The following is a 27351-nucleotide window of genomic DNA, read 5'->3' as shown; positions in this document are numbered from 1 at the left end:
AATACGTCCATTAACTCAGTCGAAACAACTCCAAAAAACAGATAACACCGGAGGAAAAAGAAGCTAAAGATCATACGTCTAGTGAGTGACGGGACCTGGAATCGAATCCATTCCCGCGTGACTACTAACAGCCCAGCAACAGAGAAATGAGGCCCTTCCTTTTCCCTGAGTTTCTACTCGGGGCTGATAAAGGAGAAATGCGTGAAATTCATCCAGCATGACACCTAGATGCGGTTTCTGCCCCCAGCTCTCCTTCCCTCCACCTCCCTACCGTGACCCGGCGCACAGGTGCGGCGCCAACCTTCCAACAGAGCCTCAGGCACGCGGGCCACAGACTCACCTGGGCCCCGCCCACCGTCCCATGCAGCCGCAACAGGCACATGAGTCCGGGCAAGTGTGCGGCCGAGCGGACGTGAGGATGCACGGGAGCAACGGTAGACCCGGCTCGCGGCTGCAGCAACCCAGACACGCTCTCCAGCAGCAGCAGGCGGAGACGCGGGCCCGAGGCAACAGCCGAGAGACCCCCGGTCCCGCCGGCAGCCCCAGCCGCGGAGCCCGCAGAGGGCCCACTAAGAACGGCTGCCGCCATCTTCACCGGGGCTCTGGTGGTGGCGTGGCGCGATGACGCAAACACACCGCGACGGACGCCCCGTGGGGAGTGGGCGTGAGGAGGGGGCTGTGGTCCTGCGCGACTGGTGAACGGAAGTTGGACTCCGGGCTCTGGCTGGTAGGGAGCATGCGCGGTGTGCAGGGGCCGGGCTGCCTGGGCGCCGGAGCGTGGGGTATTCAGTCCCCCGGGGGCGGGCCAGTGGCGCCTGAAGAACACGTGATCAGAACAAAAGGCGCCCGAGTCTGAAAGCTATCCTTTAAGCCTAGAGAGTTCCCGGACGCTTTCCTTCTAGACGTCACTGATACCTAAAGAACTGGCCCCGTTGTCTGAAATAAGACGTTTTTAACTGCATTTACAACTACAGAAATGATACAATACACGCGCCTTGCGAAAACAAATTCAAACAATACAGAGGGCATAAAGTAAAAAGAGAAACCCACTCTCCCCCGAAATCCTTCTCCCAGTAATGTGTATACTTGCCTAATATTAGTCTCTGCACAAAAACAAAGATGCATATTTGACAAGAGCAGGGTCTGCACTTGGCTTTTTTCCCTCAATATATATCGCGGGCGCCTTTACGCTGTTTTTTATGCTGCATGGTACAATGAAATGGGAGCGCCGTGATTTAACGATCCTATTGCTGAATACTTCCAGCTGCTCCAGTTTTTCACTAATACACTTTAGTGGACACTCAAATACTTCTATGTGTGCTTTTGTGCACAAAGATAATCCAATAATTTTAATCTAATTAAAGGCAAATCCAAGAGTCATCTTTTTTCCACTCTTACTGCCCTCTAATCCTTCCTCAAATCCTGGCATTCTGCCTCCAAAATATATTAACCCAGTAGGGTTATTTTTTCTCTATTTCTCCACCTTCAGTACCACTGTAGTCCAATTCACCATTCTCCCTCACCTGGCCTCTTTTGATAGCCTCCTTCAAAGGCCCCTTCATTGCTCCCCTCCTTCCCTCTTGGCCCTTGGTTGTCCCTTCTCCACACAGCAATGAGAGGTCTTTCCAAATCTAAGTCAGTTCTTGTCACTCCCTGCTTAAAGCCCTTCAGTGTCCTGGAGATATGTGAATGAAATCCCATCTTTCAGCTTGGCCTTCTGTAATCTACATGACCCCACCATAACCACCTCTCTGACCTCAACATGTACCAGATGTATCACTCTCCCTCTCTTTCCCTATCCTTGAGTCCAACTAGCCTTCTTTCTATCCTCTAGCAAGCCCATTCCCACCTCAGAGCCTTTGCACATGCTGCTGCTTCTGCCTAGAAAAACCATCCTTTGATTCTGCATGACTGATACCATCTTGCCATCCTCAGAGAGGGCGCCTTTTTTTTTAAGAAGTCCCCATTCCCTCCTCCATCACCCTCTATCACGTTACCCTTATTTTTTTTTATAACTCATAGCACTATCCAAAATTTACGCATTTTCTTATTTATTGACTCTCTTCTGTCTAAATACAAACCCCACGAGAGGTGTCTTGTCTTCTTCCCTATTTTATTCTCATCACTAGAAGAGTGCCTGGCACGTAAAAGGTGCTCAGTAAAGATTTGTTGAGTGAATAAATGATTGAGTATCAGATGAAAGAGGATGCCTATTTTTAATTTTGACAAGAAATGGCAAAATGCCCTCTAGAAGTTCCATCGATTTAAACCCCGGCCAACCATGTAAAGTAGAGCTCTATGCCTTAGACATCATCCCGATACTAGGCTTATTTATCTTTTTAAATTTTGTCAGTCTGAAACATGAAAAATATCTCCTTCTTTTAACTCGTTTTTCCTGATCATTAGTGAAATGGAGTAACTTTCATATGTTTAATAGACATTTGTATTTCTTCTTTACTTTTCATGCCCTTTACCCATTTTCCTATTGAGTTTTTCACCTCTATCTTATTAGTTTGTAGGAACTCTTTGTAGATTTAAGAAATTACTTTTTTTTTAAAAGATTTTATTTTTCCTTCCAAAGCCCCCCAGTACATAGTTGTGTATTTTTAGTTGTGGCATGTGGGATGCTGCCTCAGCGTGGCCTGATGAGCGGTGCCATGTCCGCGTCCAGGATTCGAACCGGTGAAACCCCGGGCCACCACAGCAGAGCTTGCAAACTTAACCACTCGGCCACGGGGCCGGCCCCTATTGTTGATTGTTATATGTGTTGCAAGGTTGCAAGAGGTTTCTTCCAATTTGTCTTTTTATTTTATTTAATTTTTAATCTCAGTCGTTTGGAAGTAAGGTGTTGTGATTAAGGGCACAGATTCTGGGGCTCGACTGCTGGGTACAAACACCAGCTTTGCCTCTTTCCAGTCATGTGAGCCAGCAGGTTACTCAACTGTGCCTCCATTTCTTCATCTGTAAAGAGGGGATAATTATAGACCCTCAACTCATACGGTTGTGAGGACGAAATTAATTGATGTTTGTCAAGTGCTTAGAACAATGTTTGGCACATGGTAAATACTATAAAGTGTTAGCCGTGGGGTTTGATATCTTGAGATGCTTTTCCTAACCTCCCAGATTATAAAAATATTCACCTGTATTTTCTCCTAATACTTTCATAGTTTTACCCTGTGCATTTAGATCTTTAACCCATCTGGAATTTACTTAAGGTATGAGGTAGAGATATAACTTTTGTTGTCCCCAAACACATAGCTGATTGTCGCAACCCTAGTGAATCTGCTATTATTTCTCCAATGACTCAAAATGCTACCATGTGGGTCTATATCTGGACTCTATTCTGTTTCATTGCTCTATTTAGTATTATTGCACCAATAATACAATTTTAATTATTGTAACATAAATTTTCTTATCTGGTAAGACAAATGCCTGCTGTACTCTTATTTTGCAAAATTTTCCTGGCTATACTTGAAAGTTAATTCTTCTGATTATGTTTAGAATCAAGCTCCCCCAAAAAGTCTCGTTATTTTATGTGGCATTAAATGTTCAGACAATTTGCAGAGAAATGACATCTTTATAATGAAAGTTTTTCCCACCTAGAATATGGTGTATCTCTTTCCTTTTTTCTTGCCTTCTTTACTGTCTTTCTAAAGCTGTCCTTATATTAATATCTTTTAATACAGTTGTTTTTATGCCATGTAGACCACTTATCTTTCAGTTCCAAAAGCACTTTAGATATGTAGCAATACAGATCTCATTACCTTCTGATGCTGACCCTTTGACAAAAGCGATTCATGAGTCTAAAAGAAATGTATCATCTAGGGCCAGCCCAGGTGGCCTAGTGGTTAAGTTTGGTGCGCTCTCTTCGGTGGCCCGGGTTTGGTTCCTGGGCATGGACCTACACCACTCATCTGTCAGTGGCCATGCTGTGGCAGCAGTTCACATACAAAAAGAGGAAGATTGTCAGTGGATATAAGATCAGGGCAAATCTTCTTCAGGAGAAAGAAAAAGAAATGTATGATCTAAACTTGAAAGGGGTGAAGAGTGAACTCAGAAGGTGGTGAAAGAACTGAGGGGTGGGGAAGTGGCAGCTGGTGGGCAAGATCCGTATTTGAACCCTAAACATGATCTCAGAAGCTGTCTTGTGTGCATAGAAAAGTGGAGGGAGAAGTGTACAGTTAATTCATTTGGGGAAGACGGCGAGTATGAGAAAAGAGATGGAAGAAGAAAAACTTCTTTAACTCCTTCAATCCAGAAATATCAGTCATCCATCATCCTCCCCAAGTCCAGTCAATTTTGCCCTAGAAATGACTCTTCAACCTCTTCTCCTTTCCACTCTATCGTTTATCATCTCCCCTTGACTAGTTTTAATCTGCAACAGCCTTGCCCCACTCCCTCCACCCTCCTCATTGCCCAGAACTAGCTGCCTAAAAGATAAATCTCATGATGCCACTTCCTTGCTTAAAAAACTACTACTGGATCCATGTGTCCTCCTCCAGGGCAGGGCCCCACTCTCATTCCCTCACCTGCTATACAAAATCTCCCTTTTAACTGTTCCAGCCTCCTCCTCAGTCTTCTCTCTCCTGCCATCTATCCCCACAAACACTTCAGAACAAGATGTGCCTCACCTTTCTCTCTTTGGAATACCCTTTCTCAACTTCTGCCCACTATTCAGAAAGATTGTCCTCAAATGTCCCCTCCTCTGTACAGCCTGCACTCCCTCCACCCCCGCCCCAGCTAAATGCTGGTAGTTGCTTTGTCTTCTGAGTCATACCTCTATTATAGCATTCCTGGGATCATAATACCATTTTATGTGTCTCCTCAACTATACTATTCGGAAGGCAAGGGCCATGTTAACTAATGTCTGTGTACCCACCGCCTAGCATAGTGACTAGCACAAAATAAGCATGGATAGATGGAAGGATGGATGGATGGATGGACGGATGGATAGATGGGTGGATGGGTGGGTGGGATGATAGTGAGGGAGGAAGGAAGGAATGAACGGATGGGTGAGTGGGTGGGTGGATGGACATTAGTTGCGGTGAGTGGACGGAGGAGATGGGTAGTTGGAGCAATTAGAAAAGTAACCCTGCGAAGCTCAAAAAGAGACACCAGGGGGAGCTGACACGCTACAAGAAAGAAGCGGGAGGGCGGTCCAAAGAAGGCTGCAAGCTCTGGGATGAGCGGGTGAGCGGCGCGCGCTAAGGCAAGCACCACGCAAGTGGAACCGCTCACCCACGTGTGTTATCCCTCATCCTCCTTCCCAGACTGTGCTCGAGCTGCTTGCACCGCCCCCACACTCTAATCGCCTCCGCCGCCACAGAGAAAGCAAACAAAGGGGTGGAAACCCCTGCAGGGTTCTGGATGCAGGGAGCCAATCAAGGGCTCTAATCTTCTGGAAGGCGGGAGCCTTCGTTTAAGGGAGCCAAATCAGTTTCTAACCGAGTGCGGAGGGGCGGAGAGATGGGCGGGAAGAGCAGAGAGTAGAGACAGCGCCCGCCGGGGAGAGATCCCTCGGGAAGGGTGGGGATAGAGCGCGGAGGGGGCGGGGGCGGAGCCAATCGCCGCGCGTGTCTGTGAGGAGAAGGCGGGCAGCGCCGCGGCGCGCGCGATCCGGGCTGACGCATCTGGCCCCTGTTCCCCGGGATCGAGGGGGGGCCCGGAGGGGAGGGGGAGAGGAGAAAGAGCCGAGGGCGCGCTTGCGCAGTGGCGCGGGGAGGAGCAGGGACTTGGCAGCGGGCTTGGAGGCTGCAAGCGAGCCGCGAACCGGGCGGGCGGCGGGCGCGCGCACCATGGGGGAGAAACCCGGGACCAGGTAAGGGAGGTGGGGCCACGCGGCGGGACGTGGGCGGCGGCCCAGGGCGGGTGCCGGGACGGTCCCCAGACAAGGCCACCCGGGAGAGAATCCGGGGGCCGGACGCCTGGGTCCCTAGGGGCCAGCCATTCGGGGCCGCACGCCTAGGTCCTCGAGGATAATGAGGGAGACGCATGCTGGGAACCCTGCAGAAAGCGAGGGCTGAAGGGGATCAGGAAACCGGCATCTGGGTTCTCGCAGGGATGTGGAGGCCGGACGACTGGGTTCTCCGGTGCAGGCTGCGATGCAGGGGCGGAGGAAGGAGGAGCAGGTGGCCAGTCCCAAGGGGTCGGGTATGGGCAAGCTGGGTGCCGGGAGGGGGATCCCCCCCTAGACTCGTGCCGAGCCACTGGAAAGCCTCCTGTCCAATACCCTACAGGCAGCTGGGCTGCCCCCACTGTCCCGAGGGCCGCCTCCGCTTCCAAACTTCTGCCTTCCCCCGGGTTGCTAGGAGCAACAGCTTCATCTTGGGGGAGCAGAGTGCGCGGCGACCCTCCTCGATTATGGGCCTTGCCCTTCTTCCCTGGGGTGAGGGGAGGCAGTATGTGCCCTGGGCACGCCATCCACTCCCCGGATGTTTTCTGTGCAATCGAGGCTCTTTCCTTCCACTGACACCTCGAGTTCTCTTTTTTGGTCTCTAGCAAAATCCACTTCCTGTTGTGACCCAACACCCCTAAAGGGACAGTGGGTGCATACCTGAGTCCCTGGGGAGCAGGAGCAAAAGAGGAAAAGATTGGGGCTGTATGTCTCTATCCAGAGGGCATCAGGAATGGGACCCTGGTCCTAAGCTGTCGCTTATTCTACAAAACACTATCATATCAGCCCACCACTCTCCACCCATAGAGTAGGAGAACCCAGGCTTCTGAGCACCAAGTTGACTAGTATTGGAGAGAGATGATCAGAAGGAGGATTGGTGTCCTAGATTAGAGATTAAACACCCCCAGAGAAAGGGGAAGTCGCTAACTTGAGGGAGGCCCCCAATTTCCGTTATGTGGTTCAGGGAGGAGGACTGATGGACCAAAGGGGGACTGCTGACTTGGCACAATTCCTGCCACCCCCATCAAATTCTGGGCCACAGAAAATGAAGAGAATAGCAGGAAGTGCGAGGGGGCATCTGCTTCTGCTGCCCCCCTTCATTGGGCACCTCCATGGTCACCCCAACACTCTGCCTCCTTGGCCAGCCTCAGTATACACATGCTGCTCCCCCCTAGCCTGGCAGGGTGTTGGCTGGGTTAGGATCCAAAGGGCAGGTGCCCTGCAGCTGCTCCAGGGCAGTTATTCCAAAGCCACACTCCAGTTGGCCAACTCATTGTGGCTGTTGCAGCCCTCTGCCAGGGCTCCTAATTGGAAGAAACACTGGGACAAAGAGGGAAATCGGAAGCAAAGGGGAAGGAGAGCTGGATGATGCCATAGTAAGCATCCCCCAAGTTGGGACAAGAGATGGGGTGCTTTTTCTTGCTGCCACCATATCAATGCTTACTCTCCTTTATTGAATGGGAATACTTGGGGACCTCCATACCCTCTGCCTTATGGCATTTGGATAGCTTGGCCTTCTGGGAAGAAGGGGCAATTGAAGTTGTTATAGCAGAAACAAGTGGTGGGGTTGGAGAAGGGATGGACCAGTTGGCAGGATTTCAGTTTCTACTATCTGGGGACCCTTCCCAGGGATCACTGCCAAGCCAGTGAATTGGGAGTGGACTGTAAGGTGGTACAGCAAAGAACAAGCCCACGAGTGGCCAGAGCATTGGAGCAGCCAGACACTTCCCCACCCTCCTAATGGGTGGAGTGCTCCCTTAAACTGTTTCGGCAACTGGAAAGCAAATCTCCTTCGATTCAACAAACTTGATGTCAATTACAGAGGCAGGGTAGTACAGTCGGCCCTCTGTATCTGTAGGGTCCACATCCGCAGATTCAACCAACCACGGATCTAAAGGCCTACGATGGTTGTGTCTGTACTGAACATGTAAAGACTTTTTTTCTTATCATTATTCCCTAAACAATACCAATGCTAGTTACATTGTATTCAGTATTATAGATAATCTAGAGATGATTTAAAGTATCTGAGAGGATGTGCATAGGTCATATGCAAATACTACACCATTTTATATAAGAGACTTGAGCATCTGCGGTTTTGGGTATCCGCAGGGGTCCTGGAACCAATCCCCTGCAGATACCAAGGGACAACTGTATAATGGTTTAGTGACTAATGCATGGACTTGGAGCCGGGTTGGCTCTGTTTTTATCTGAATTCCACCATTTACACTGTGACTTTAGGCAAGATACTTGACCTTTCCAGTACCTTAGTTTCCTCAACTGTAAAATAGGAATATTAGGACTTCCAGCATTGGGTTATTAAGAGTATTAAATTACGTGAAACACTTGAAACAGTGCTGAGCACACAGTATTCACCCAATAAATGCTAGCCAGCTCGTCATCTTTGTCGTATGGCTGGCATGGTGCTGGGGATGCCTAAATGAATAAGGCCTCTGATGTTCACACTCTGTCTGGTGAGACAGATGATACACAGCTAACTGCCCTTGTGTGCTATCACACCACAAGTAAAGCATAAACAAGGTGTGACAGGAGCCCAAAAAAAGGGGTGACCAGTGGATCTGCTTTATAAAGGAAGTGGTATCTGAGCTGGGCGTTGAAAGACAAATAGGCTTTTAAGCTGCTGAGATCAGAGATGAGGACAGTTGGAGGTTAATGGAGTAGGGTCACACTTAGGTAGCGCCTACAGTAGAGCACTTTAGAGGCAAAGGCCAGGGCCATTGCTCTTCCAAGTACTCCAGCTGTCATTGGAGCTGGAGACCAGAGAAGATGGAAGGAGGGTTGATTAGGTCTTACACAGACACTGCTGCGACCTGCCCATTCGGGTCTCCCTGGGGGAGGTTCTCTGGGAGGAACCTGGGTGGTTCCTGTGGCACCCAGTGGCACAGGAGGTGGGGAACTAGTAAGGGTGGACCAAGGAGGGGTTGCCATGTTGGAAATATTAAGGACCTGTGGTTGCCTTTCCTTCCCAGAAGCAGTGGGAGGTGGTAGGGCTGGGCAAAGCCCCAGAGCCTCCAGACAGGACTCCTGGGTGAGCTCTGCTCAGGCTGGGGAGGGACAAGGTCCTGGCGCGGGGGTCCTTGCTGAGTCTGAGGGAGGCAGTGGGGTTTCCCTTTCTGTTTTGTTAGGGTCTTCAAGAAGTCAAGCCCTAACTGCAAGGTGAGTCTCCCACAGTGCTTCTCCTCCTGACCCTCCCTAGGCCCTTGCAAAGCCTAGCCTGCCCCCAGCCGATCCCCAACCCCTAGCTCCCCACTTCCTGTGACAGCTAAGAGCCGACTTCCTCCCCTCCTGAAGCCCCTTGCCACAAAGGCTGCTCCGCCTGAGCCTGAGCCAGCTACAGGGCGGGGTGGGGACAGGCCTGGGCCCCTAAGCAAGACCAAGGGGGAGGAGCCAGAAGCCCATGCCTGTAGCCCTCTTAGGAGCCACCCAGGGTGCCTGGGGCTGGAACGGTGAACAGTCTCCTAGGCTATGGCCTGTTTATCCCAGAACCGCTTGAGGGGAATGAGTGAGGCTGACAGCCCCTCTCTAACTGGCTGCCTAGGACCGGGTTCTCCCTGAGGACTCACACACCTGACTGTTGGGCAGAGGTGTGAAAAGATATTAGGGAGCAGCTAAAAAGCCTCAAGGTGGCTAAAAGCCCCACCACCCTCCCTTTCCAACCCTACTGCGGGGAAACCGGAGAAGATCCTTCCAATACCCCAGCCTGGGAAGAACAGGGCAGGCCAGCCACTTTTGAGGGCTCTGATGCCCTGCCACCCTCCTATCCAATCTTCCCTGTGACCCCTCTCCATCCTCAGCTCACCGTATACTTGGGCAAGCGGGACTTTGTAGATCACCTGGACAAAGTGGATCCTGTAGGTAAGTGCCCAGAAAGTGGCATCACGTCCCCCAAGAGGGGAAGAAGTTCCTGGGCCCAGGAATGGAGGAGAGGCCAGGACAGGAAATGAGTTCATGTGTCTCCTTCCAGATGGTGTGGTGCTTGTGGACCCCGACTACTTGAAGGATCGCAAAGGTACTGGCCCCAAGTCCAGAGGCCCAAGGGGAGGTAGGGAGTTGGAGAAGGGAACTGGCATTGAGAGGGGCCCCAGAGAGGTAGCGGGCTGAGGCAGAAGCCAGGAGTAGGATTCAGGCAGGTTTTATGCTGCTGAGGAGGGAGCAGCTGCTGCTAGGTACTGGGGTACTGGGAAAGAGGGGCTCCTGACCACCTCACCTTGCCCTCCCTTGCCAGTGTTTGTGACCCTCACCTGCGCCTTCCGCTATGGCCGCGAGGACCTGGATGTGCTGGGCTTGTCCTTCCGCAAAGACCTGTTCATCGCCACCTACCAGGCCTTCCCCCCAATGCCCAACCCGCCCCGGCCCCCCACCCGCCTGCAGGACCGGCTGCTGAGGAAGCTGGGCCAGCATGCCCACCCCTTTTTTTTCACAGTGAGGATGCCCCCCACCATCTGCAGGGCCAGGGGTCTGGGACTGTTTGGGGGGTGAGGCACCTATTATGGGCAGATCTGGAAGAAACAGTAAAAGGGGCCCTGACCCACCTCCCTTCAGGGTCACCCTGCACTCAGAAGCCCTTGCCTCTCTGCCTCCTCCCTGGGACCCCTTCCTTCTTCCTTTCTCATCCCCAGGAGTCCTTCCCCAGCCTCTTAAATTGAGATTGGGAGGAAGATTTGGGGGCTTTCTGGGGGAACTGAAGCCTCCCCTTTCCCCTGCCACAGATACCCCAGAATCTGCCCTGCTCCGTCACACTGCAGCCGGGCCCAGAGGACACAGGGAAGGTATGGGAGGAATGGCTCTGAGAGCTCCTAGGGCAGAACAGGGTCCAGCAGGAGCCGGGGGCACACCTGAGAGGGGAGTGGGCTGGTGAGGAGAAGCCAGGGTGGAACTAAGGGTAGGAAATGTCCCCAGTGGAAGTGGCATGTGTATGGGATGGTCACTGCTCACATGTGACACTGCCTCCTGCTCCCGACCTGCAGGTACCTGGGTCTAGGGGCTCACCTTGCACAGCCAGGACAGAGCCTCTACCAGGTGCTGGGCCTCAGGGAGGCAGAGGAGCAAGACTCAGGCTCTGTACTCCTCAGACCATGATGGGGCGAGAGTCCTTGCCCAAGACGGCAGAAGAGGGAAGGAAGGGAGTGGTGGTGGCGGCAGGGGCCTTGTGTAAGATGTGACCTTTCCTCCCCCTCCCAAGGCTTGTGGGGTAGACTTTGAGATTCGAGCCTTCTGTGCCAAATCAATAGAAGAGAAAAGCCACAAAAGGTGAGGGAAGGAAGCTCCCCTGTGGTTTGACCATTCCCTCCCTGCTCCCAGGAGCCCCAGGCCCCTGTGGGAGGTGAGAGCGGGTGTTTGGGTGTCTGAGGACTCACCCCTTCCACCCCCAGGAACTCTGTGCGTCTGGTGATCCGAAAGGTGCAGTTTGCCCCAGAGAAACCTGGCCCCCAGCCTTCAGCTGAAACCACACGCCACTTCCTCATGTCTGACCGGTCCCTGCACCTTGAGGCTTCCCTGGACAAGGAGGTGGGGTGTGAGAGGGTGATGCAGGTGCTACAGTGCAGGCCAGACCCTGGGGGGAGGGGGTAAGCCACGTGTCAGGATGGCGTTTTTAAAGGAGGCTGCCTTAGCTGGGTGTGGAGAGTTGCTGAGGGCTTGGGTTTAGAGGGGGAAAGCCAAGCAGCGTGTCTGTGTCAATAGTAATAATGGGACCAGTGAAAACAGATCCAATTAACTTGACGCCCCTCCCCTCAAAAGCTGTACTACCACGGGGAGCCCCTCAATGTCAATGTCCATGTCACCAACAACTCCACCAAGACTGTCAAGAAGATCAAAGTTTCTGGTAGGAGGTGGGGGTCGGAAGGGGGTCTCAGGGGAGGGAGTTGCTGCACATGTGGCTTCTGGCGAGATCTCAGCCCCAAGGACATAGCCCAGTGCGGGAGGCCCCCCAGAGCTCAAAGAATTCAGGCTGTCAGAGGATGAGATACTGGGCTGCCCCCCTCCCCGCCCCCCTGTGTTTACCACTATGGGAAGGGCCAAGTGTCACAGTGGTGGGGGTGGTGCTGGGCTGAGGCCTGGAGCCCTTGCCACATGGTCTGCAGTGGGGCAGTAGTCTGTGCTCCATGCAGAGCTGCTTCACCCCACCCCACCCCACAGTGAGACAGTATGCTGACATCTGCCTCTTCAGCACTGCCCAGTACAAGTGTCCTGTGGCTCAGATCGAACAAGAGTGAGTATCAGAACAGCTCTGGGTCCCAACCTCGGGGAAAGAGTAGGCCCAGATGAATGTGAGGTGGGGGCAGAATTCTTCCCAAACTATCTCCACTTACAAGGGCATTCCCTCCACAGTCCAGTGGCCCTGAGCTGTGAATTTTCATAAGCAGGTTGAGACAAAACCTACTCCCTGTGACCCATTCCCAAGGAGAGAAGGGGCTAGTGGTGGGAAAGATGCTGCCCCCTTGCCCAGCCTGGCCCTCCAAGAGTCTTGTCGTCTTGTCCCCACCCTCAGTGACCAGGTATCTCCCAGCTCCACGTTCTGTAAGGTGTACACCATAACTCCGCTGCTCAGCAACAATCGGGAGAAGCGTGGTCTTGCCCTGGATGGGAAGCTCAAGCACGAGGACACTAACCTGGCCTCCAGCACCATGTGAGGGAGGGAGCTAGATCTGGGGGGGCGGGGGGCTCCTGCAGCCCAGGAGACACATGTTCGTTCAGTGCCAGCTGTGTGCCGTCCTCTGTTCTAGGTGCCAGGGCTCTATCAGTGAACAGAAGAGAGAAAAAGTCTCTTATATTCTAGGGGAGGGAGGACAGACAAAACAGATAAACGGTAAAATATACAGCATGTCTTGTGACAAGTGTCAAGGAGGAAAAGCAAGGCAGGGGAGGAAGATACAAAGTTTAGAGAGAGTGGCAGGGTACGTTAACTTTAAATAAGGTGACTAGGGAAGGCATAGTCCAGAGGGGCATTTTGAGTAAGGATCCAAAGGAAGTAGGCGATGTGAACAAGCAGGGAGAGTGCTCCAAGCAGAGAGAACGGCAAGCACAAAGAGTCAGAGGTGGACCGGGCCCCGTGTGTTTGAGGAAGAGCCTCAGGGTGACTCCTGGCCTCTGTGGGGCCACTGTGCCTTAGAGCAGGAGCAGCCCCAGAGATCCACATCTTCACAAAGTAAGGGCTGGATTTCAGCCCCACTGGCACCTTTGTACAGAGTACACACTGCATGAGCACACACAGCAGGCTTGGAGGCCAGCATGGTGAGAATGAACTACAAAGAGAGGCGTAGGAGGTGGGGTCAGAGGGCCAAATGAGAGCAAGGCACTGCAGGGCTGTTAGGTCCCAAGGACTTCAGCTTTTACCGTGAGAGAGGTGAGAAGCCACGGGAGGGTTCTGCACGGAAGAATGCCATGAGGTACTTTACCGTGATAAGAGCACAGCCTATGCTGCAGGAGCGAGTTTGTGGTCCTGCTCAGAGTCCTGATGGGAGGCGTGGGCTGGGATGCAAGGCGTTGGGGCCTGGTCCAACTCCTCCCCCCAACTGCAGTGTGAAGGAGGGTGCCAACAAGGAGGTGCTGGGAATCCTGGTGTCCTACAGGGTCAAGGTGAAGCTGGTGGTGTCTCGCGGCGGGTGAGTGCAGTCGGGGAGCCTGAGGTGGGGGGTTGTAGTGCTCTCCTCTGGCTCTGCATTGTCGTTCTCGCTTCATGCCACCGTTCTCCCTCCCCAGGGATGTCTCTGTGGAGCTACCTTTTGTTCTTATGCACCCCAAGCCCCATGACCACATCACCCTTCCCAGACCCCAGTCAGGTGAGCATGCCATCCACCCTAAGCCCCCGGACGGAGGGCCTGAAGCAAGGCCAGTGCAAAAAAGTTGGCCTTCCAGCACCCACCCACCCACCCCCTCTCCTGCTCCCCTCAGCTGCTCCTGAAACAGATGCCCCTGTGGACACCAACCTCATTGAATTTGATACCAAGTAAGAGACTCATCCCCTGTCTTCCGACCTTTGACCCTCTGCACAAAGATTCCTGTAACATTCCAATCTACCCTCTACCCCCTATTTTTTTCTCTTGGGGGAGGGATGGTTGAAACATCAAATCGCGATGACTTTGAGCATTGTGAGCTGCTGGTTACTGCCCCCTCTTTGTCCCTTCTCGCAAAACCAGCAGTCCTGTTGCTGCTCTGATACCTGGGTCTCTAGGAGGGGAGTGGGAGGTTGAGAGGAGGGTCCGAAGCCCTCACCTCACCCCCTCCTTTCTGTCACCAAGCTATGCCACAGATGACGACATTGTGTTTGAGGACTTTGCCCGGCTTCGGCTGAAGGGGATGAAGGATGAGGACTACGACGACCAGTTCTGCTAGGAAGGGGGGCTGGAAGAAGGGAGTGGATGGTGCTGGGAGAGGTAGGGGCAGGACCAAGATCCCCACTGTTGTTGGAGGGGTCCCAGCCTCTCTTCCCTTCCCCTCCATCCAGCAGCTTCCTCAACCATCCCCTTCCCTTCCTTCCTCCCCCATCCCCCCTAGATACGCACTGGACTCATCTCTTGTTGAACATGGGCATTAATTTTTTGACTACAGCTCTGCTTCCCCAACCCCCCAATGGGTGGCAAGCTGTGTTCACACCTAAGTATTCTGGAGAGGGACACTGAAAAGGGGAGTGATAGTAGAGAAAGAGGGGAGAAAGAACTCCCACATTCAACCTCACACCAACATCCCCTCCTGTCACTATCTCTGCTCCCAGTCCTTCAAGATGAGACCCTTTGGGGGGCAAGGCCACTTCTTTGTTTCTGAACATAAAGAAGAAAATAAACCTTTTAATAGGCCTGAGGGTGTGTGTTTTCTATGTAGCATTTAAGGTGAATACAGCGTGCTCATCCGTGACTCTGTTAGCTTGTGGGTGAGGACCCAGTCTCTACTCTGCACCTGCATGGCACCCAGCCCACAGGCTGTCAATAAGTGTTTACCGAATGACTGGGCTATACCTGTGTTCCAACGTAAACATCAAAACTTTGATTTGGTCAGTCCACAGTCAAGGGTACGGTTGGGTAAAGCTGCAAAGTAAACTTATTCCTTTACAAGGGGAATAAGAACTCACTTGCCTGCAGACTAGATGCCCCTGGGAGCTGGGCAGGGCAGGCTCTTACCTGCTGCGGCCAACACACATGACCGCATGGTGACCTGCTGTGTTCATTTCCACCGCTCCTGTGGTTGCTCAAGCAGTCCATTCCTGGGGCTCAGTCGACCCACAGCTAGAGGCCTCACCAGACAGAAGCCACACGACATCTCCACGGAACCTGGTACTTACATTCTAAAACAGAAGCCAAGGCTTTGGGCAGCCAAAGAGTCATGCTGCTGGGCAAGTGTGAGAACCTCCATCAAACTGCTGCTCCTCTGACGCTTATCAGGGACCCTGTGGCTTGAGTGGGAGCCCCAGGCTGGGTGGGAGGGAGGCAGCAACACTCCACTGACATTCCTCACCTCTACCCCCTACTCCCACTCCTGTGGCCCAAGCTTTCTCTCCTTTTTCTCTTACGGCTCATTCATTCATTCCATGATCACTTTTGATTTTCAGTCCCTATTATGTGCCAGACACAGTATAGGAACACAGCAGTGACCAAAACAAATATTAAGTCATTCCCTAATTATTTAATTGCACTGTGCTCCAGAGGACAAGTACAGGAGCTATGAGAAGGCATGACAGGGAGTTCTGACCTAAGCTGAGTTGGGGGCAGATTTCCCTGGAGGAAGTGACCTGTGAGCAGAGAACTGGAAGATGAGGAAGAGCAAGTATTCCGGGCAATGGCAATGCCATGTGTGAAGGCAGGAAGGAACAGAGCACATTTCAGGGACTGAAAGAAGCCAGAGGGACTAGGACAGAGATAGCCAAGGGTAAAGTAGTTTCAGATGAGGCTGGGAAGGCAGACGGGGCAGCTCAAATAGGCCTTTAGTCTATGTTATCGCTCATGACATCTAATTAAATCATTATTTACCCACAGGCTTTAAGTGCTGCCAAAATGCCAATGACTTTGCCCACTCCATCACAGGAGCAGCCTACCCTGCACACCCTGGTCTTTATCACATGGAGTAACCATTGGCATCCCTCTGACTCCCGTGAACCTGTTCCTTGACCTCTGAGCTCTTGGCCCATGGATCTCAAACTTCTTCAGGTGAATCAGAATCCTCTGGGAGGCACGAAAAAGACAGAGTCCCAGGCTCTACCTTCCCAGATTCTGATTCAGTAGGTCCCAGGAAGAATCCATGAATCTGGATTTTGAATTTGCACACTTTGAAAGACAATGCCTTTTTCCTTTTAGCTTTTTATGTTTTTAATGTTTTTAAGAGGGCTTTTTAAAAAACATAGTTTCAAAACAAAAAAAAAAAACCCCAAACAGTAAACTAAAAAGAAGGCTCCGTCCTGCTCCTGATCCCCAGCCTCCCAGTTCACAGTCCCACAGGCAACCACCATCACCAGTTGCTTGATTATTCTGCCAAAGATATTCTTCAGACTCAGTTACACATGTAGGACTCTGTCTCCCCAGGACAGCAGCATGTGTGCACACTCTTTACACCTTGCTTCTTTCCCTGAAGAGTGTAGCTAGGAGAGCATCCCTTTAACAATACTCTAACTCTACCTCATTCCTTTACAGAGCTGCATAACTTTCCATTGCCTAGATGTCATTTGCTTTTACATTTCCTACCAATGGACGTGAAGGATGTCCACTCTTTTGCTAATTCAAACAATATTTATCTTTGAAGATAGGTCTTTTTGCGCATATAAATATATCTGTGGGACAAATTCTTAAAAGTAAAATTGCTGGGTCAATGAAGGTGAGCATCTTTTTGATCCTGCCTATCAAGCAGGTGAAATATGGTATCATCCTAGTTTTAATTTGCATTTCTTTGATTATGAGTGAGGATGACCCGATTGATTGAGTTGATGTTCTTTTTCTTTTTCCTTTGTTTTTTTTGAGGAAGATTAGCCCGGAGCTAACATCCACTGCCAATCCTCCTCTTTTTGCTGAGGAAGATTGGCCCTAACATCTGTGTCCATCTTCCTCTACTTTATATGTGGGACACCTGCCACAGCATGGCTTGATAAGCCGTGCATAAGTCTGTGCCTGGATCCGGGCCAGCAAACCCCGGACCTCTAAATCAGAGCAGGTGAACTTAACTGCTATGCCACAGGGCCAGCCCCAATGTTCTTTTTCTTAATGCACTCTAAGAGCTCTTTATATGGTAAAGAAATTAGCCCTTTGTCATATATTTTGCAAATATTTTTCCTAGTTTGTCATTTGCCTTTTGAATTTGTTTCTAGTTTTTTTTTAACTGAGGTAAAATTCATATAACATAAAATTAACCATTTTAAAGTATACAATTCAGTGGCACTTAGTACGTTAACAATGTTGTGTAACCATCACTTCTAGTGTCAAAGTATTTTGCTTCTGGTATTTTTAATAATTCATAAATTTTTTATTTTAATGTAGTCAATTATAATTACTTTTTTGATGGCTTCGTGGTTTTTTGTCACAAATCTCTTGGCCCTTCTGTTTTCTCACAATTTGAGAAATTTCTCACAATTTCTCACAACTTCCTTTTCTTTCCAGGCTAGACTTCAAGATCATCATATCAACCAGTATCTCATTAGCACCCTCAACTTCTCCTTTCGCAATACCTCCTCTCAACCCCACCCTTAACTCTATCCAACCACCACCCCGCCCTTCTCCACTTCAACACTACCAGAGAAGAATCACACCACCGTATTTATTTGTTCACTCAACAAATATTTCTGAACGTACCCTAGGTGCCAACACTGTGCTAGGTGCTGGGTATAGATTTGGGGCCCCTACAAACTTATGGTCTCTAACTTCAGCTGGGCTCTCAATACCTGATAACGCCTTGTCCTCTCCATGTCCTCAGTCACCTCCCGCTCCTGCTCCCATCCTACTCACTAACTTTCCAAACCTTCCTCACACTCACAGGGACTTTTCCTCCCATTTTTCACAGAAATTAGGCTCTGAGGGATGAATGATTTCGATTTCCCACCTCCTACCGACAAATGCTGACATCTACACCAATTCTCCTACACACCAAGGTTAGGATGCCTTCTCCAGTTCAAAACTAATCCCTCTCTCTGCGCTCAGATGGCTCCCTTCCCACCTCCTCTGAGACCTTGAATCATCAAACCACCCCCCTCTTCAACCTGCCTCTCTCCTGGTGCTTCCTCCGTGGTAAATAAACCCACACAAGTCTCTTGCATTAAAGGAAGGAAGGAAGGAAGGGAGGAGGAAGGAAGGAGGGAAGGAAACCACTCCTCCACTTCAGCTCTCTTTCACAGTGAAGTATATCTCTATCTCCTCTCTCACTTTTTATTTCTGTTTAGTTTTTATTTCCAAAGTTACACAGAAACATAGTTTAAGGAGTCAGATATACTGCAAGGCCTATTACAATAAAGAGTAGACCCCTTCCCTCTCCAGTTTCCTTCTCAGAGGCAACTACTTTCACCTCCTTTAGATGTTTCTTTTAGTATTTACCTCCATATCTATAAATAACAGGATTATTTTGTTACTTCTTGATTTTTGTTTTAAGTATCATCTACTGGCTTCCTGCCATATAGGGCGAAGATTGAGCTCCTTTTCACCCCCGTGCCCCACCGTGGAACATTTTCCATACTGCCCTCAGATCCTATACTCCCAAGAGAATTCTATCCATTGGGGTTAGATCAATATTCAATTTTTACATTATGCTGATGCAAATGTTATCTATGGCTGACTCATGTAGCATATTGATTACCTTTCTCTTCTTGCACAAACTTGTTTTCCCTGAATAACTGACATTTAAAGAATTTGCTTATTCTCTGAATTTATCACTAATTCTTGTCTATACACTCCTCCAGAAGTCTATATATCCTCTCAATGCATTCAAAACAAACAGATGTTCATCTCTTTCATCTCCTTGAAGAAATATCTCCGGGAGCCTTCTAATCTGCTCCATTCTGAACTGGATGTTCTTCACGCCTGTCACCCTGGATCTCCCTTCACCCAAAGCTGGGGGTTCCTGTTCACCTCTCTTGCAAGTTGAAGGCCTTAGTTCCTGCATCTTCCTCTTCTGGGTCTAACTCTAATAAGCTCCTGAGAAAAGGTTCTTGGGAGAAAAATTTGAGACCTGGTACCTATCAAAATGCTATCTTCATTACTGACAGTTTGGCTGATGTGAGTCCAGATATCCCCTTAAATCTACCCGTCCATGGTGCTAGGACAATACCTGGCCAAGTAGGTAAGGACCGAATTTCCCAGAACCCCTGAGTTAGGTGAGACCATTTGACTAAGTTTTATTTAATGGAATGTAAGTAAAAATTATATGGGCCACTTCCTAGCCAGTCCTCTGAGACAGGTGTGCCTCCTCCACATTTTCTCTTCCCCCTTCTTGCCAGCTGTGACCCAGAGATGGCAGCAACCCAGCTTTGACACTGCAGACAGCAAGGCCCTAGAGCAATGTTTCTCAAATGTCACCATGCATAGAGATCACCTCGGGATCTTCAAATTGACTCAGTGGGTCTGGGGTGGGGCCTGAGATTCTGCATTTTTAACAAGCTTCTAGGTAATGCCAGTGCTACTGGCCTACAGACCACACTTTTGAGTATAAGACCCTAAAGGATGGCAGAGCGGCACTGCTAGCCTTGGTCCCTATAAGATTTGTGGAGCACACTGAACTACCCAGACTGAACTGTTTTATGAGAAACAATCAAGTTCTATTTTGTTGAGTCATTGTGTTTTTAGCCTTCACCCTAGCACAGCTGGAGTAGAGAATTCTAGATTGGAAATCACTTTCCCACAAAATTGAAGGCATTGCAGGGGCTGGCCTGGTGGCGCAGCAGTTTGCACGTTCTGCTTCAGCGGCCCGGGGTTTGCCAGTTTGGATCCCGGGTACAGAAATGGCAACGCTGGACAGGCCATGCTGTGGCAGGCGTCCCACATGTAAGGTAGAGGAAGATGGGCACGGATGTTAGCTCAGGGCCAGTCTTCCTCGAAAAACAAAAAATTGAAGCCATTGCTCTACCCTCTTCTACTGTGGAGTGTTACTGTTAAGAGGCTGATCCTCAGCATGTGGTCTGTTCTCTCGCTGGAAGCCTTTGCAAGACCATTTCCTTTGAGCCTAATGTTCTGATATTTCATCATGTACCTTGATGCTGGGCCTTGATGGGCCCTTTTCATATGGAAGTTAAGTCTTTTCTTCCTCTTCATTTTCTCTTGTCTCTTTGTTGAATTTAAGCCCCCTGAACTGATTCTCTAATTTTCTCATCTTTTCTTTCCTATATACCATCTCTTTTCTTTTGCTTTACTTGCTGGGAGAGTTCCTCAATTTCTCTTTCAACTCTTCTGCTAGATTTTTCATTCCTTCCCTCATGGTTTTATTTTTCAAGTGTGCTTTCTTGGATTCAATCTTTTATTATAGAATCTCTTACCTAAGAATCAATAGGGTTTTTTTCCTTAAGTTTTACTCCGTGTTGTCTAAGGTGTTGCTCTGTTTTATCGTGTTTATTTTGGTTTCTACCTTTCATTAGAAAACTTTCTTCAAATATACAGAAATCCTTTATCTTCTGTCTGCTCAGATAATGGTGAGATGCTAAGAAGTTGACTAGAAGATCTATGGAAACAGCTGGGACTTCAACTGTGGGTTTCACTATAGGGTGATGTGGCTGACTGCTTTGTTGGGGAACTCCTGATGTTAATACCCCTAGGTCTTTTCTCTGACTAATCAAATTCCCCAGATAAGTCTTCCAGTCTCTGACCTGGAAGGAATAAGCCTGGTTGCCAGAGTTCTAGAAACCACGCTTCAGTAAATAAACTTTCACTTAATCTCTGTTTTCAATACAACCGTGCCCAGGTGCCCTCCATGCCAAAGACCCTCTGTTTTCCATCTCCAACAAACAAACTTCCAGTAATCTAATGGGTTAGGGGTGAGTAGTTGTCAAGATATATAGCATAAAGGAGGAGATCTGGGGGGGTCTAACTACTTCAAATAATCCCCCCTAATTTTAGTACCTACACCCCAGTTGTACATGATGCCACTAATTTAAGGGTACATCAAGGTGCTTCTAAGCTTTCTTCACTGCTGGCTTATTTACCACTTCACTGCTAAATCACTTACACTTAGCCTTCTGTTTTCCAGTTTCTATCTAAAGTTTTGCTAATAACTCCTCTCTTTCTCTTTGACCCCTTTATAAAAGAACAATTTTATTATGATTTAGGAAAGGAGTGAAGTTAAGTGCTAGATTCCTCAAGTGTAACTGAAAGTCTCTATTCATTTGCTAACCCTGAGCAAAGTGACTTCATTCTCAATCTTCCATAAGCTGTTGAGATTGATCTTTCCAAAAAGGTAAATCTGCTCATTACACACTTCTTGAAAATCCTTCATCAAAGGTTCCCAAATGCTTTCAGAACAAAGTGCAAACTACTTGGCTTGCAAGCCTTTTCCTGATCTGGCTCCCCACTCGTCTTACCACTGTCACACCTAAACACCACCACACTCCATTCACTCCCGTCAAACTGAATCCCTCGCTGTACATCAAATTTGCTAGGCTTTTTCACAGCACCATGCACTTGCCTGTGCTGGTTTCCTTTTCCATTGCAACCTCTCATCCACCTGCTTAACCCTTAAGATTCAGTTCAAGCAGCACTTCCTCCCAGAACCCTTTCTCTGTGATCCCAGCGACACACCTCGGGCATATCTCTAAGAAAATTCTATCCCACTACCACCTGAGCGTCCATCTCATTCATCTCTGTATCCCCAGAGCACACGAAATAGGCAGCCAGGAAGGGAAAGTGGAAAAGGCTGAAAGGAGCCAGCGTCTGACAATATATTGACAGTCTGTGTCTTGGTTGGGCTCCTGTTGAGCAGGAAGCGCTAGGGCGAATAATATAACACTCACCAAGTCAAGCTTTCCCCAGGCCCCGACAGATGGCGGAGCCGGGTAGGCAGACAGAGGGTCCATGGCTGTCCAGTCTGGAGGAACACCCCAGAGCTCCCACTATCATCACCTAGCACCAGCAGACGCTCAATAAGCTCTGGTAGAAGAAATGAAATATAGACCACAAGATTGTGTCGTGAAAGTGGACAGGTCTGAACAGCCTCAACCTAGGGAATGTTTGATACCACCTCTTCCCACAGGTGTTCCCCTAGCAGCGGCGCAGACCTAGGCGTGCGCAGTACACCCTGGGAATTGTAGTTCACCAGGTGAAGCGAGACAGGCGAGACTGCGCTGAGCGCCCTGGGAATTGTAGTGTCAGCGAGAGACCGCTCTCCGCGCAGGCGCAAAACGACAGCCACTTCCGGGCTCAAGCGCAGCGTTTCGCAAAACGAGAAAATCCCGTGGAGGATTCCCAGAGTGACAATGGCTACCTACAGCCTGGCGAACGAGCGTCTACGCGCCCTGGAAGACATCGAACGGGAAATCGGCGCCATTCTTCAAAATGCAGGTTCGGGATACGACGACCAAAGGGCAGGGAGCGAGAGTAAGGCCGAGCCGCGTGCACATGCGCCAATCGGAGACTAGAAGGGGGTTGGGGAGGGATCTTGGTGCATGCGCGGCGCATGCGGGGTGGGAGGGGCTGGCCCTGGGGCGGGGCTGTACTGGCCGTCTCCGGGTAACCCCGCCCTCTCTCCGCCCCGGCAGGTACAGTGATCTTGGAACTGTCCAAGGAAAAAACCAATGAGCGGCTCCTAGACCGGCAGGCGGCAGCCTTCACGGCGTCCGTGCAACACGTTGAGGCGGAGCTGTCGGCTCAGATCCGCTACCTCACCCAGGTGTGTGTGTGTGGCGGAGGTGCTACGCGCCCACCCAGCCCTCTGCCTTAGCCTTTGGGGGTCCCAGGCGGAGCTTTGGCCCTGGGAGCCAGGCAGGACCAGACCTCCCAAGCCGGCACTACCGGGCCAGGTGACCCTAGCAGGACCCCTCTCTTCCAGGGCCGGTTTCTTCCTTTAGAATTAAAGGTAGCCCTGCCTACTTCACTGGGTTGCATCTTATGAGCCACTGGATGGAAGAGCCCTGGGAGAGGGCTTGTAAACAATGCCAAAGCCACAGGACTTTGCCCTTAGAAACTTGCTGACATCAGGGGCATGAAGCCCAGATGGCTACATCTTGATTAAAGGGACAGGATTGAGAGGGTTTTGAAGTCATTGCAACAGCAGCCACCATTTACTAAAGTTTTACAACGTGCCAAACACTTTGCATTATCTTATCTAATCTTACAACTCTAGAAAGTAGTTATTGTCGCCCCCATTTTACAGATGTGGTTAACAGAAGGTAAGTGATTTGCCCTAGGTCATCCAGCTACCATGTGGCGTAATGGATTCACACTCAGGGAAGAAATGAGACAAGAGATGGGATGCCTGGTTGGGGAGATGGGTAAGGGAAGGGGTGCTTCATTGATCAATCTCACTGTCCTGTAGGTGGCCACAGGGCAGCCCCATGAGGGCTCCAGCTACTCTTCAAGGAAGGACTGTCAGATGGCCCTGAAACGAGTGGATTATGCCCGCCTCAAGCTCAGTGACGTGGCCCGGACCTGTGAGCAGATGCTGGAAAACTAAGCCAAGGAGCCCGTGGAGCAAGAGCTTCACGGGAGACCACCGTCTGCATCCCAGGACAGGACCTGGAGACCCGGAGGATGGGAGCATGGGCTGCCACACACATGCTCTCCCGGTTAGAGTATAGTAGGACAAAGGGGCAAAAGGTGGGAATGGAGAAACTTAAAAGACCAAGCCTGCCCACAACTATGCCCAGGCTCCTGCAGCAGGGTGCTCCTGCTCTGCACTTGACAGAAGCACTGACAAGCTGAGACAGGAGATGGAGATTCAGATACCTAACCCACTTCATATGCTTCATGTCCCCGCCCCAGGCTTCCTGCAGACTTGGGCCACTGAAGACATTCCTCTTCATTGGAAAAAGACTAAACAAGAACTAAGGATTTTAGTAATAAAAACATAACAATAAAAACAAGGAGCTCAGACTCTCACTGGGGCATATATGGGTGACGCAGAGGATTGAGGAAGTAAAACCAGCCTGTATGGCGTCTGCTGAGGGAGGGTGGGAAAGCCTAGGCCTTCCCTGTGGGGTCAGGAGAGGAAGCAGGAGAGGGCTGGATGTAGGAGGAACAACTAGTGTAGTAGGAAGAGAGGGTTGGGACAAGGGGGGGACCATCAGCAGAGAAGCTGAAGCCAGGAATCATGGTCAGGGGGCAGGGGCATGAAGCCAATGTCTGCAGAAAGAAGAGTCAATAATTATAAAAATAATTTTTAGTAGTTAAAAAACACATAGAAAACTTGTCTAAGATATTACCCAGTGTAAAAGACGATTTCACATTATAGCACAGGAAAAAAATCAAACAGGTAAGGTCTAAGAGAGGGAAGTAAGTATATTAAACATTAGCATACATACAGATACATACATAGTGTTAATGTATTAACATTAAACATACATACAGAGTGCCTGCCATGTGCTAGAGACTTAGAGTGTATTGAATGCATATGGTGCTGAATAAGTCACAATTTCTACCGTCACAAGCTTCCATTCTTAGCTCAAGCATCAGTCTGGGGCCACACGTTCATAATGAGCCTGCAAATCTGGAAAAGATAAAGAAATTGAGAGATAAGCTCTGGGATCAAGGGAAGTTGGTGGGTGGTGATAGCTTGAACTAGGGAATCAGACTCCCAAACATTAACCATATGACCTGGGTCACAGTAGGTACTCAATAAAGATTTGTGAATTAAATGAATGGCTCCCACTTTCCTTCACAGCCTACTCTAGGTGCCACTTTGTTACTCCAAGCACTGCCCAGCTTTGGAGGCCAACCACTGGGTCCCTGGGCCAGTGGTGGCTTCCCTCCCTTCCCATTCCGTAGTCTCTGGCTGACTCCTCTCACAGCTTATGGTCCACAGTGCAGAGAGCTTTCATATTTCTCCACCGAGGGTAAGTTTCCAGCCACCTGGGAGCTACTGGGGGTAGGATCCCTGCCAGGGAGTCTGGGTCCCTGGGGAAAGGGTTCAGTGGCCCAGTTTACCTGGAGAGGGCCGCAGTGTCTTCTCCCTCTTCTTACATAACACACAGAGGAGGACTCCTGTGAGGAAGAAGACGATGGCCAAGAGGGACGGCACTGCCACTGTAACTGATGTCCCAATTGCAGAACCCACATGTTCTTTCAGCTGCTTCTGGTTCTCCCCAGCCTCGGGCCCAGACACTAGGCTGTGGCCCAAAGTGGAGGCAGTGGTTTCATTGGCATGGATGAGGTTTTTGTCCAAGGACGGTGTTGCTGCTGGACGGGTGGACTGCTGGATAGGCTGCAGGGTAGATGGCAGGTATGTCTGGGCAGGGGTGACTACGTCTGAAGATGCCCTTTCTGTGGGTTCAGGAGCCTGAGTGCTGGGGGGAGGTAAATGCTCCCGGTGGGCCACTCTCCCAAGGTTACCACGTCCACATTCTGGAGAGGCAAGAAGTGAGGAATCAGGGCTATGAGGGGACAAGGTGAAGAAGCAGATAGAGGGAAGGGTAGTGGGTCAAGGAGAACATCAAGGGAACAGCTGAACGGCAGGAGAGGAAGGCAGAGGCGGAGGGGAAAGTTGGGGGACAAGAAGTGAGCAAACCACAACATGGAACCACTGGGACCAGCGTGCATTCTGAACTGGGAAGTAAGTAGACCTGGGTTAGAACCCTGGCTCTATTACAAAGTAGCTGTATGACCTTACCCCTTGTCTCTTAACCTCTCTAGGACTCATTTCTTTAGGTGTAAAGTGGAGATAATTTTAGTACCAAGGGCCAGAGTAGCTGGGAGGATCCAATGAAATAATGTGGATCTGTGCAGCCGTAAGGGCAGTATGCGTACAACTGGTGCAACACAAGACAACTTTAGGTGGGACACGGAAGAATATTTTGTATTTTAATAGCTCTGTGTTTATTTTAGGAGAAAAATACAACCAGCACATCAAATTTGTGACTTCACAGAGGTTATTGCTTAGGACAAGTTGCTACTTAAGTTTTTCAAACGTGGCTAGTGTACACTTAAGATTTATTCATTTCAGTGTATATAAATTTTACCTCAAAAGAAAAAAGGAAGAATAAAATATTGAACTCTACTTAATAATATACATGCTGAAATGTTTGGGGATGAAGTATAGTCACGCCTGCAACTTACTTAGAAATGCATCAGAAAGAAGGGGGATTCATGATGGACAGTCAGACGGAGGTGCAATAAAGCAAAGATAGTTAAAATGTAATCTCAGTAAAGTATAAAATATATTTGTTTTCATTATGTGCATATTACATAAAATATGTAAAATATAAAAATATAAAATCAAATGTTGTAGAATCTAGGTGTGGGTATATGGATGTTGACGTACAATTCCTTCAACTTTTGTATATGTCTTTAACTTTCCATAACAAAATATTGGAAAACAAAAATAGTGCCCTTGAGGGGCCAGCCCGGTGGCGCAGCGGTTAAGTGCGCACATTCCGCTTTGGCAGCCCGGGGTTCACCGGTTCAGATCCCGGGTGCGGACATGGCACTGTTTGGCACGCTATGCTGTGGTAGGCTCCCACATATAAAGTAGAGGAAGATGGGCACAGACGTTAGCTCAGGGCCAGCCTTCCTCAGCAAAAAGAGGAAGATTGGCAGCAGATGTTAGCTCAGGGCTGATCTTCCTCAAAAAAAAAAAAAAATAGTGCCCTTGATTTTAAGAAAAACAAGTAAATAATAGCATGGGTGTTAGGATAAATTGGCAAAAACTCATGAAAGTGGTGGTGAATGATGTTTGGTAAAGAGGGACTTAAGTGAAAGTCCTTTGGCCTTAGCGTCAGACGGTTCTAGGAATGTCAGGGGCGCTGGGGGAAAGCGCTGAGGCAAAGAAAACTGTAAGGCGGAGGCAGATGAGCCCTAGAGACCGAGCCTGGAGACGAGGGCCAAACGCTCACCTTTGCGATCGAAGCAGCTTATCAATTCATGAACCCACTGGTCTTTGCTGCCCCCGCACACACTCCGCGAATGTAGCTGAAACCTGTCGGGAAACGACCTGTTCTCAGCTACACCTCCCGCCCCATCCTTTCCCCAGCTCTTTCCTCATACCGACGGAGTGACGTCACCACCAAGATAGAGCCCTTTCTGCTGGGGCAGGGCAATTCCAGATAGCTGGGACAAGGAAACGAAGGTGAACTGGGAGAATCAGGGCAATTATAAGCCGGAGAGGGGGCTAGGTCCTCCCAGAAGGAGTTCAAGTTTGACCAGAGAGGGTCCCAGAGGCGCTGTCTTCCCGGGGTGGGGGGTGTGGGGGGTTAAGATTACCTGACGTACGAACCACAGCGATCATAGCCTCTCAGTTGTTTTCGGAAATGTTCCATAAAGTCAACCGCCGGAGGGGAGTCGGACGGATATCTTGTATTACAGCGACAACTTCCAGCGATGCTGCCCTCGTTGCCATCCCCT

At 49.8% G+C, this 27351-nt stretch overlaps 4 protein-coding genes across 18 annotated transcripts in view; 2 read left to right on the top strand and 2 right to left on the bottom strand.

Annotated features, from left to right (window-relative positions):
* PELP1 (proline, glutamate and leucine rich protein 1) overlaps positions 1-22049 on the bottom strand; it is a 43812-nt gene extending 21763 nt beyond the window's left edge. Inside the window, exons 1-2 of one of the 2 annotated variants that reach the window (XM_070561014.1) lie at positions 21813-22049; positions 15028-15191 (exon numbers count right to left, since the gene is read on the bottom strand). In XM_070561014.1, the coding sequence (XP_070417115.1) occupies positions 15028-15108 (81 nt within the window). In that variant the 5' untranslated portion in view covers positions 15109-15191; positions 21813-22049. Of the gene's footprint in view, positions 1-340; positions 720-15027; positions 15192-21812 lie in introns of those variants that run through there. The other variant, XM_008534893.2, reaches the window with a different exon arrangement.
* ARRB2 (arrestin beta 2) lies at positions 622-14710 on the top strand. Of its 12 annotated transcripts, none has more exons than XM_070561019.1 (15): positions 622-727; positions 9037-9067; positions 9706-9766; positions 9876-9920; positions 10137-10333; positions 10621-10680; positions 11094-11161; positions 11284-11419; positions 11651-11735; positions 12050-12122; positions 12402-12539; positions 13432-13515; positions 13613-13692; positions 13805-13859; positions 14152-14710. In XM_070561019.1, the coding sequence occupies exons 5-15, from the start codon at positions 10247-10249 to the stop codon at positions 14243-14245; spliced, it is 960 nt and encodes a 319-aa protein (XP_070417120.1). In that variant the 5' UTR covers positions 622-727; positions 9037-9067; positions 9706-9766; positions 9876-9920; positions 10137-10246; the 3' UTR covers positions 14246-14710. The 12 variants fall into 12 exon arrangements, with proteins under 12 accessions (XP_070417120.1, XP_070417128.1, XP_070417126.1 ...); XM_008534894.2 differs by lacking the exon at positions 622-727 and adding an exon at positions 5457-5818; XM_070561020.1 differs by lacking the exon at positions 622-727 and adding an exon at positions 5469-5818 and having other exon boundaries at positions 9011-9067.
* On the top strand, positions 15194-24650 carry MED11 (mediator complex subunit 11). 2 transcript variants are annotated; one of them, XM_070561035.1, is made up of 5 exons: positions 15194-15245; positions 15880-16050; positions 22052-22359; positions 22557-22687; positions 23333-24650. In XM_070561035.1, the coding sequence occupies exons 3-5, from the start codon at positions 22275-22277 to the stop codon at positions 23468-23470; spliced, it is 354 nt and encodes a 117-aa protein (XP_070417136.1). In that variant the 5' UTR covers positions 15194-15245; positions 15880-16050; positions 22052-22274; the 3' UTR covers positions 23471-24650. The 2 variants fall into 2 exon arrangements, with proteins under 2 accessions (XP_070417136.1, XP_070417135.1); XM_070561034.1 differs by lacking the exons at positions 15194-15245; positions 15880-16050 and having other exon boundaries at positions 22171-22395.
* Positions 24277-27351, bottom strand: part of CXCL16 (C-X-C motif chemokine ligand 16) — a 24408-nt gene continuing 21333 nt past the window's right edge. For both annotated transcript variants that reach the window (XM_070561031.1, XM_008534891.2), the window contains 4 exons: positions 27211-27349; positions 26844-26926; positions 24940-25356; positions 24277-24502 (listed from right to left, as the gene is read on the bottom strand). In XM_070561031.1, the coding sequence (XP_070417132.1) occupies positions 24465-24502; positions 24940-25356; positions 26844-26926; positions 27211-27349 (677 nt within the window). In that variant the 3' untranslated portion in view covers positions 24277-24464. The remainder of the gene's footprint in view (positions 24503-24939; positions 25357-26843; positions 26927-27210; positions 27350-27351) is intronic.

The sequence above is a fragment of the Equus przewalskii genome, chromosome 10 (genome assembly GCF_037783145.1).
Source record: "Equus przewalskii isolate Varuska chromosome 10, EquPr2, whole genome shotgun sequence".
NCBI lineage: Eukaryota > Metazoa > Chordata > Mammalia > Perissodactyla > Equidae > Equus > Equus przewalskii.
Note: the sequence above shows the minus strand (reverse complement) of the source record. Positions and strands in the feature narration are given on the sequence as shown.